We start from the raw sequence: 11,622 nt of genomic DNA, 5'->3' as shown, positions 1-11,622 counted from the left end.
ATATATATATAGGTATATATATATATATATATATATATATATATTTATATATATATATATATATATTTGTATATCTATATATATATATATATATACCATAGCCTCGATTGGGACACTACCCAAGCCGGAGTCGTCACCGAAGAGAGAACGACGGAGAGAGAGAGAGAGAGAGAGAGAGAGAGAGAGAGAGAGAGAGAGAGAGAGAGGCGAAGAGGCGATTCGTGTGGAGAAGTTTGAGGGCAGAAATCTTGGCGAGTGAAAGTTTGAAATTCAAAGCGAGATAATTGTCATGACGGAGAAGTCGTCTTAAGAAAAAAAGAGGGAAGTCGTCACTTTCTTCGTCATTCTCACAAAAGTTGCTGTCTCTACAAAAAATTGGAGCCCCCACCATTTTTTTTTTTATGTTTTGTTTTATTTCTTCATTTTCCAATTATGTTATATGAATATGCAGAGCCCAAGAACGACCTGAATAAGGGTCCTTAAGATATATATATATATATATATATATATATATATATATATATATATATATATATATATATATGTACAGGAGTAACCACCATGCTGGATTAACTAACGAATCAGATCGCTTTCGTATATTTACATCTTCAGTGTTAGTACAAAGAAGGAATTACAATAGGTAGAGAGAATTTACAGAAATATATGACAGGATAGGCCATGGTGAAGAAGGGACTGGGAAGGGTAGTAGAGGAGGTACACATCGTTTTGCCGCTGTCCAGGGAATCAACAATCAAATTGGAACAATTGTTCACAACTGGTATATTACAATTTTGTCATTTAAACAGCTTTGAAATTTCTTTACATATATAATTATGTACTTTGTACAGATCTTGATGGGTCCGGATATCCATATAAAATCTTTGGAAAATAAAGAGAGAAAACATAGCAAGAAAAAAAAATACAAGCTTTCAGTCGCCAAGATTTCTGCCCTCCAATTTCCCCATGTGAGTCGCCTCTTCTCTTTCTCCGTCGTTCACTCTACTGTAGTGTCTCGATCGAGGCCAAGGGTTGACTTGGTGTTTTGATTGACAACACTAATATGGATACAGTGTCAAAAATCAAACTTGTATTAAAGCAGTGAAATATTTACGCAATAGTCTTAACCCAGTATGCAGCATATGTATGTAAATATATACGTGCAGGAATACATCTATAAAAAAAATTGGTTTATCTTGAATGAGGAAACAGTCGAACACAAAATCGTAGTGAGTTGAAGGCAAAATTTGATGATAATGTTGAGCATGATGATAATGGTGATGACATTGATTAGCATAATGGAAACGGTGATGACGGTAATAGCCAATGGGTTAGGGGAGATATTACACTGAGGTTCAACAGTCGAGGAAAATGTATCAAGTCAGAGCGAAATGCGAACTGCATATCAGCACTGGTGCCAAATCTAGTGAAGTATTATTTGCTCCTCTAAAATTAGAGCTGTTGCCAAATCTGGTGCTTGCTCCACTCAAAGCAGAGTTGATGCCAAATCTGGTGCTTGCTCCACTCAAAGCAGAGTTGTTGCCAAAGCTGATGCTTACTTCTTTCAAAGCAAAGTTGTTGCCAGATCTGTTGTTCGTTCTACTCAAAGCAGCGAGGTTGCCAAATCTGTTGTTCGTTCTACTCAAAGCAGCGAGGTTGCCAAATCTACTATTCGTTCTACTCAAAGCAGCGAGGTTGCCAAATCTACTGTTCGCTTCTCTCGAAGCAGCATTGTTGCCAAATCTATAGTTCGTTCCACTCAAAACAGCGCTGTTGCCAGATTTATTATTCACTTCTCCCAAAGCATCTAGGTTCCCAGATCTATTGTTTGCTTCTCTCAAAGCAGCATTGTTGCCAAATCTATAGTTCGTTCCACTCAAAACAGCGCTGTTGCCAGATGTATTACTCACTTCTCCCAAAGCATCTAGGTTGCCAGATCTATTGTTTGCTTCTCTCAAAGCAGCAATGTTGCCAAATCTGTAGTTCGTTCCACTCAAAACAGCGCTCTTGCCAGATTTATTACTCACTTCTCCCAAAGCATCTAGGTTGCCAGATCTATTGTTTGCTTCTCTCAAAGCAGCATTGTTGCCAAATCTATAGTTCGTTCCACTCAAAACAGCGCTGTTGCCAGATTTATTACTCACTTCTCCCAAAGCATCTAGGTTGCCAGATCTATTGTTTGCTTCTCTCAAAGCAGCATTGTTGCCAAATCTGTAGTTCGTTCCACTCAAAACAACGCTGTTGCCAGATTTATTACTCACTTCTCTCAAAGCATTTAGGTTGCCAGATCTATTGTTTGCTTCTCTCAAAGCAGCAATGATGCCAAATCTATAGTTCGTTCCACCCAAAACAGCGCTGTTGCCAGATTTATTACTCACTTCTCCCAAACCATCTAGGTTGCCAGATCTATTGTTTGTTCCTTCCAAAGCATATCTCTCATCTCAAAGAAGTCTGCCCTCCTGAAAGGAGGGCCGTAACGGAGCCTGTTGTTTGGCCATCACAAAGCAGCGCCCACCAGCTTTCAGATTCTATTCAACGCTGGTCATCTGTTAGTATAGCCAGGACCTAAAGTTTGTGTGCTTGCTGTATGACATTATAAAGAACTACATACATACATTCATACATATACCAAAGGCCTTTCCCCCCTACACGGGGGGTAGCCAAAAAGAAAAAGGCATAGAAACCACTCTATTTCCTATATATTCCACTCCCCTCCACCCTCCTCCCCCCCTCTTATCTTGGCACCTCCTGGATGACGGGTCATCCCTGCATCCTGTCCACTGCCAGAAAAATACATATAAGTACACGAACACATATATACAAGTATGAATAGGTACGTATATGTGCAAGAGTGACCACTGGGAAGAAAATTTGCGAAGCAAAAGAGATTTCGTGTATTTATATCTTCAGCTCAAAGTACTTTGGATTAAAGATCTAAGTACACGAAAGAGTCTTGCTTCGTTAAGTTTTCCTTTTCCAGTGGCCACTCTTGCATAATTGAACACAAGTGACCAGTGTTTCTTATGAACGTAAGTATATGTATATATACTCATATATATTTACCTTACGAAGAGAGGCTTAGGCACCTTAACTTACACTCTCTGGAAAGACGCAGAGTGCGGGGTGATCTAATAGAGGTGTTCAAATGGATCAAAGGCTTTAACAAGGGTGATGCAAACAAGGTCATCATACTAAGACAACAGGGCAGGACTCGCAGTAATGGTTATAAACTGGACAAATTTAGATTTAATAAGGAAATAGGCAAGAATTGGTTTACTAATAGGGTGGTCGACGAATGGAATAAACTTAGTAACCATGTAGTAAGCGCTGAAACTATCAGTTGTTTTAAGAAACGATTAGACAACTTTATGGATGGGATGACAGGTGGTGATGGATACGGAGCTGCCTAGTGTAGGCCTTATGGTCTCTTGCAGTCTCCTTCATTCTTATGTTCTTATACGTGTGTTTGTGTCTGTGTATGTGTGTGTGTGTGTTTCCCGTAGAGATTCAGAGGTTCTTCTGAACTGGATAAAATCGTCTGACGGTGGCCGAAACAAAACCCTCGACATACACAGGAAAACACATTCACATCAGATCATTAAACAAACTTTTCACACTGAATAATCCCCCTCTCCCCCTTCACACCAACCCCACGGAACCTCTCTAAAGAGAAGCAAGATCCACGCGCGTTCAGGTCACCGTCCAGCACTAAGGCGGCAACAGCACAGAACAGGCCAGGCCATACTTATGTATCTCTGAGTATTAACAAACAGATTTCTTGTTGTTCTTGCATATCCGCTTCCCCTCTTGTTCATATTCCTCCCGCTCCTCCTCTTCCCCCTCCTTATTCTTCTTCTCCTCCTCCTCCTCCTGCTCATCCTCTTCCTCCTTCTCCTCGTTCTCCTTCTTCTCCTCCTCCTCCTCCTGATTCTCATGGTTTTCTTTTGCCCGTCATATTGTTTCCATCACCCCATCTCCTCCTCCTTTTCCTGCTCCCTTTCTACAGTTTCTGAAACGAGGATTATACACACACACACACACACACACACACACACACACACACACACACACACACACACACACACACACACACACACACACACACTCACACACACACACACACACACTCACACACACACACACACACATATATATATATATATATATATATATATATATATATATATATATATATATGCGTGTATGGCAGTGTTTCCCAACCTTTTTTTCAGGCGACCCCAGTATGATCCTCATGATATTACCGCAACCCCAATAATCTATTTGTATGTGTGCTAATATATATGATTAGTTGTTGACTAAAAAGTAGGGGGACGAGTATAATATATGCATCTGTGTACTTCTCTGCGTTGCTTATGGGTTTTTACCGCGTGTGCATAGCTATTGTATCGAATTCATATAATTTTGCAACAACAAAAAATAGCATACAAGATGCCGTGGCGACACCAGGGTTGGAAAACAGCGCTGTATAGGCATAGTAAAACCCAGTAGCACGTTTATTAGCAGATCGAGACCCCCCCTGCCGCTTTCAGGCCTCTGTCCGCCCGTTTCCTGCAACCGGTCGAAAGCGCTCGGCCGCAACCAGGATAGAATGGTTCAAGTGCGGCGCCGTGCCCAGATGTGGGAAACGCGAGGCGCAATTTGCGAAGCTCACAACAAAGCGCTAATTAGGCGTGTGATGTATACGTTGACATTATGAGGAGCTTCCGGCGAGAGGGGAAGACAAATGGGTCCAACTCATTTCGATAAAATTTCTCCGCAGCGTGCGATACTTACTCATTTGTCGTGAATGCCGTGGTAATCGCAGGTCGTGGTACATAAGAGATAATGAAATAATGTTGTTCATTCACTCCAAATGAGAATTTATTGATTCAGAACGTCTGATAACAACAACACGTTTGATATTCACGAGAGTCGCTTTGAGCGACCTCTCCAGATGAAAGGAGACGGCGGTCCGGTTTTGTCGTTGACGAATGGAATTTGGGATTTTGCCGATCTCAGTCGTAAGTCTGCAGCTGTTGACTTATTTCATATGCAGCTTTAGATATACATACATGACCGGAAATCGTATACAATATAATAATGATAAATTCGTCTGACCTCAATCGAAAAAAAAAAAATTGAAAGGATTGTTGAGGTTATTTGTCAACGCTGAATGAAATAGCTTGGCGTCAGGCAAAGAAAATAATATTATAAGGCACGTGACTTGTAAGGCTCCTTCCACACGTATCGGGTTTTCGCCGTGGGCCGTCCACGACATGACGTCGTGCTGTCATATAACCATGGGTGTCTATGGACGCTTTCACACGTCACGACCACGTGTGAAAGCTTCCATAGACACCCATGGCCATATGACAGCACGACGTCGTGTCGTGGACGGCGCACGGGGGAAAAGTCAGTACGTGTAAAGCAAACCTAGGAGTTCGAATCCTGTGTGTAGTCAAATTCTCGGGCGGCCGGCTGTGAGGTGCGCCAAAAAACGGTGAGTGCTCCGGCTTGTGCCATCTCCTTCCTTTGAAAACGTTCTCGCTCGAAGACGCCTCTCTTCTTCTCTCAGCCTTTACCTGGACTGGAAAAACCCAGAGGGAGATAGGCGACAGAGGAATCTTTGCTTTTGACTCGAAAAACAAATAATTTTTGCTCCAAGTATAACGCTTGCACCTGTCTCGGAAGGCGCGCAGGTTTGTATTTACGCGCATGCGCTCTTTCGCGGACGCACGCGCCCTCAAATACACGCGCACGCGCAAACGCCTTTGCTCAACCCATTAATGACCACGGTCCTCATAAAGGCACCAAACCGAAGTTTTTTTCATGAAATGTAGGTTTGTGATGACCATAAGGGAAGGCGAGGTAAAGAAATGATTGGTGAGATGACTAGTTGAAGACATGATTGGAGGGTTGACGAGGTAAAGAAATGATTGGTAAGGTGATGAATTAAAGAAATGATTGGTGGAATTGCGACATGCACGCGATGGTTGGTTGGGTGTTGAAAGGAGCTTGAGAAGTACGATTTGTGAGACTGGATTATTGGAAACGTTTGGGTAGGAATAAGAGTCTCGAGAGAGGAACGGAATGAAGATGAGGGGGAGGAGGAGGAGGAGGAGGAAGGCGATGAAAGAGGACCGAGGGAAAGAGATATCAGAATGAGTTTTAAGAGAAAATAAGAAAGTTAGATATTAATTCATTCCTGTGGGGAAGAAATGAAAGGGAAGAGTGGACTTGAGTGGAGGTTCAAGTGGAAGAAGGAGTGAATAATCCGTTCTCCAGTCGCCTGTGGGTTGACCAGAACAAAATATTTAGAGAGCGTCGCCAAAGTCAAGGAGTTTATCGTCTTAACCCCGCCGTCCAGCTCCCTGGAGAGTAATGTATGGTGGTGATAGTATGAATAATATTCAATAAGGACGCCGTTACCAGGGTGACGAAGATAGTAAAACCTCTCGTTGCCTTGTTACCTCTGTCACGGTAACTGTAATGGGCATACTGCCCCCCCATCACCCCCACCCCCTTCCCCTTCCCCAAGCTTAGTCTATGGTCAGCGCCGCGTTGTTACCGAATCAGAAATTCACTAAACGGGGTTTAAACGTGGTTTAAACGGGGTTTATATCTGGTTTAACAAACCGCAGGACGAACTTTACTCTCCGAAACAATAGATGGTCAAGGCAAGAATAGTACACCTCTGGTCGATGGCTGGGTACAGCTGCCTCCATATGTATGGTCAGAATCCTTGCAATCAACAGGAGATGGATGTGTTGTGGTGGGCGCATAACTTGTCTGCGCTCTTGTTGTATTTCTCCTGGAATGTCATTCACTCACTCCGCTGGATCTTGAACCTCGTGTAGATTCTGGTCCGCCAACAGTAATCCTTTCCATGCCCTTCGGTCCTGTGCTGCTTCCAACCAGGTTGCTTTATTTATTCCTCTTCTGTCAATCTCCGCATCCACACCATCCATCCATCCATCTCATTCGAGGTCTCCCTCTGGGTCTTCTTCCAGGCCTTCTACCCATCATAACTCGTTTTGGAATTCTATGGTCCTCCATAAGCGCCACATGCCCAGCCCATCTCAATTTTGTTCTACTTATTGCTCTAATTTTGTTCTCCTTGAATATACGAAGGTTATTTTTCAGAATACGTTCAGAGGAAAAGAAGTAGATGCTGAGGGCCAATTATTAAAACATATTCACGCGCACATGCACACACATACATACAAACATATAGTGCGTGCAAAAAGTATACAAGAATTTAAGAACAAACTAGGTGCTGAAAGATACAAAGACGGGTCACTACGAGCATAGCTCCCTTCCCGTATAATACAACTAGGTAAATACACACACACACACACACACACACACACACACACACACACACACACACACACACACACACACACACACACACACACACACACACACACACACACACACACACAAACAGACACGATGGTGCGGTGGTAGAGTCCCCGACTGTCACTACGGCGGTCCGGATTGGAATCCCGCCCAGGGCTGAAATAACTTCAATATCGCAGCGCTGCTAGTCGTTACTCCAACTCTCGTGGGCGGGGAGTTGGGTGTGTGAGTGTGTCAGGTCACAGCATTACCCATAGATTGGTCATACATGAGCTCTGAGCTCTCATTCGGGAGGGTAGTAATTGTCGATCACGAATCCAACACGTGATCTAAGGCCATGGTGAATTACACACATACACACACACACACACACACACACACACACACACACACACACACACACACACACACACACACACACACACACACACCACGTTCTGTGTACCTATACTAGGGTTTTGATTGTATAGTGACCTACAGTCAGTACATGAGGGACTATGTTGGAGACACCCCTACGAACCAGGAACAAAACCGTTCATCTGTGCAAAAATCTGAGTAGAACCTCTACTATTATAGAAATGATGAGATGCTTTTGTACCATTGCTGTCCCTCCTTTATGTTCTTTTCTTGAACCTATTCTTTACCGCTTCTATGAAAACCTCTTCCTTCTCTGATCCCCCGTGGTGTGGATGAAGAAGAATGCCTGATTTGGGGGAGGAAGGACCCCCAACACTGTATTGTTCTTGTATGAAAAATCGAGGTATAAGAGGGCATAGGAGGACTCCAGCCGGAACCCTAGTAATTGGGTCTTTAAATATGCATAGATGTGGTACAGGTAGGAGTAAAAAGGAAGAGATTGAGAGTGTGTTTGTGATAACAAAGATGGATGCGTTAGCGTTGAGTGAAACGAAATTGAAAGGAAATGGTGAGTTGGATTTTGGGAAGATGGTGGATAAAATGTCAGGATATAATATATATATATATATATATATATATATATATATATATATATATATATTTATATATATGGTGGGTAAGGTGTCCGAATATATATATTTGTGTGTATATATATATATATATATATATATATATATATATATATATATATATATATATATATATATATATATATATATATATCCCAAACTCCAACTCATCCTTCCCTTTCAGTTTCGTTTCACTCCACGCTAATGCATCCATCTTTATCACATACTATCAATATATATATAACCTGGTACAATGCTATAGTGATTTTGCTTCATAAGAAAGGAGACCAGAAAGACCTTAGTAACTACCGACCGATTAGCTTGCTATCCAAATATATATTGAGTATTCTCCATGATCCTTACAAATAGACTAACTCAAGTTTTAATTGGAAACTAACCAAGAGAACAAGGATTCAGCCCGCCACATTACTGTATGCGGTCCGCAGCAAATTTCCTGCTCCAGTCTTACAGTTGGCTTGCTTTATGTTTATATAATTAATTAATCCTATTTTTCGTTCTTCAAAGTTATCATTTATAGTTATAAATCAAATGTCTCTCTGTCTTTTTACGTCAGACACATATATAATGAGTTAAACAATGGCCATTTCGTCGCGTCGACTCCTTACTGTACGTATTAAACGTGAACGTAATGCGGCAGGTTCTTGCTTCACCCGGTCTTCGAGCACGAGCACTAGCCTTGTTTTGTCCCTCGAGTCAATTGGACTGTTGGAGCGCTATGTATATCCAATATATTTTATACAAAATTACTTTGAACTCCATCATGTTTTCAAAGAAAAGAAATGTGAACGAAGAGCTTCACTTGATGCAGAAAAAGTGGAAAATATAGTATTTTCTTGCTGAAGTGAATGGAATGCCAATTTGTTTGATTTTTAAGCAAATGTAGTTGTGGCAAAGTAACATTCGCAGGTATTACGCAAGTACTCGTGCTTCGAAGTATGATGAATGGAGTGAAGAGTTGCGCGAAGGAAAAGTTAGGAAGTTAGAACAGCCACTCATAAACGCAACAGTCGGTCTTTAAAAGTGTTTATTACAAAAGATTACAAAGGCGGAGCATGCCGACAGGAGACCTTTTGGTCCATATCTAGGTCGGATGCGAAAAAAGAAATCATATTAATAATGAAATAATAAATAAAAACTATAATAATGTAAATAACAAATAAAATACATAAATAAATGCATAGGAATAGTTAAATAATAAACAAACAGGTAAATAGTAAATAATAATAAATTGACATATAACTAATAATAAATGAAAATCAGACAGACAAATGATAACAAAACAAAAACAAATAATATAAAATGAATTATAATCATTACAGCATCTTGCTTAGGTGTTTATCTAAATGATTCTTAAAGCTTCGAACTGAACTACATTGCACTACCTGTGCAGGAAGTTTATTCCATTCATTAACTACACGGTTGGCAAAGTTGTTTCTACCTACTTCCAAATTGAATATATTTCCGGACAGTTTGAGACCATTGTTTCTTGTCTGATTCTCATTCAATGTGAAAATTTTGTCACTTTTGATGTTGTCAATTCCCTTTAAAATCTTAAAGACCTGTATCAAGTCACCTCTGAGTCTACGCTTTTTTAGGGAAAACAGATTCATATGTTTTCGTCGATTTTCCTATGATTTATTTTTGATATTTGGAATCCAGTGAGATTCTGGTTCAGGCAAGTTATAGGATTGCACAAGAAATTGCTGTGTCTTCGAAGCCTTTTTCAGAGGGGAACTTAATAAAGGAATTTATTTCGTCGGCCACAGAAGATATTTGTCCTGAAAAACGTCAAGCATTTGCAAACATAAGCCTCTCGAGAAATGCAGTTTCAAATAGAACTAATGGATTATCAGAAAATCTTAGCAGTCGCCTCTAAGACAAAGTTTCTAAATTTGTAACATTTTCTGCAGCAATTGATGAAAGTACAGATGTAATTGACACGGCACAACTTGCAATTTTTATACGTGGTGTAAATGAATATATGCAGGTAACTGAAGAATTTGTGGGACTGGCACCAGTGAAGGGAACAACAACGGGGGATGCTATGTTTTTTAATTTGGTAGATACACTAGATAAAATGGGTGTTGACTGGATGAAAACTGTGAGTCTGGCTACAGATGGAGTACCTCAGATGGTTGGTAGAAAAGCCGGCGTGGCAACTTAGTTAAAGGAAAAACTACTATCCGTGAACTTAGACCATTAAATTCAGTGCTCATAGCATAATTCACAGATAAGTGCTTAGACACTAAATATGGATCATGTCATGGATGTTGTTATTAAGTCAGTGAACTTCATACGTGCGCGAGGTCTGAACCACAGACAGCTCAACAGCTTATTGGAGGAAACTCACGAGCGGACTCTGCCATATCACACTGATGTTCGGTGGTCAAGCCGAGGGGTTGTGCTTAAGCGCGTTTATGAATTAAAAAGTGAAAGACAGATGCTTATGCATGAGAAAGGAAGGAATGTGCAGGAACTGAAAGACAAAGAATGGGTTCGAGATCTAGCTTTCATGGTAGATGTGACAGGACACTTGCATTACCAGAATACAAGGCTGCAAGGTCGCAACAAACCAGTGATAGATATACATGACTCTATTCGTGCCTTTGAGCTCAAACTTAAACTTTTTGAGCGCCAACTAGCAGCAGGTAATACTGCAACATGATTTCCAATTTATGAAGCGAGTTCGGAGAAAGATTTGCAGACTTTAAAAACCATGCGCATAATTTTTCTATTTTCCACAACTCTTTCACTGTTTGTGGCGATGAGGCACCAGAACAGTTAGAACAGTTTCAATTAGAACTAATTGAGCTCCAGCGTAATTCTGTGTTGAAGGATAAGTTTTCATCTCTTGATATCGTCACATTTTATAAATATGTTGGGCCAACAATTAAATGTTTGGCCTCAAGAATGACGTCAATATTCGGCAGTATGTCTGTGAACAACTCTTTTCTGTGATTAACTTGAACAAGTCTCGAGTGACGTCTCAACTTAGTGATGAACATCTCAACACTGGTGAGTCCTTAGTGCCAAACATTGATGTACTTGTACAGGCCAAGAGGTACTGTGCCAAGTCTCTGGGAACAGAAGTATTACAAATTAAGGTAAATAATAGGTTGATTTCCTTTGCATCTTTGTTTTTAGGTTACACGTGAACAGGAGTGTAGATTAAATTTACCCTTTTTTCTTATTATTTTAATTATTATTATCATTATTATTATCATTATTATATTACTCTCTTAATAAGTGTTATCGA

At 40.6% G+C, this 11,622-nt stretch overlaps 1 protein-coding gene across 1 annotated transcript; it reads left to right on the top strand.

The window, feature by feature from the left end:
* Positions 1–10,617: 10,617 nt before the first annotated feature.
* Positions 10,618–11,031, top strand: LOC143039043 (general transcription factor II-I repeat domain-containing protein 2B-like). Its single transcript, XM_076208893.1, has one exon. The coding sequence runs from the start codon at positions 10,618–10,620 to the stop codon at positions 11,029–11,031; it is 414 nt and encodes a 137-aa protein (XP_076065008.1).
* Positions 11,032–11,622: the final 591 nt, after the last annotated feature.

Source organism: Oratosquilla oratoria, chromosome 25, assembly GCF_046742065.1.
Source record: "Oratosquilla oratoria isolate Oo_2021 chromosome 25, ASM4674206v1, whole genome shotgun sequence".
NCBI lineage: Eukaryota > Metazoa > Arthropoda > Malacostraca > Stomatopoda > Squillidae > Oratosquilla > Oratosquilla oratoria.
Note: the sequence above shows the minus strand (reverse complement) of the source record. Positions and strands in the feature narration are given on the sequence as shown.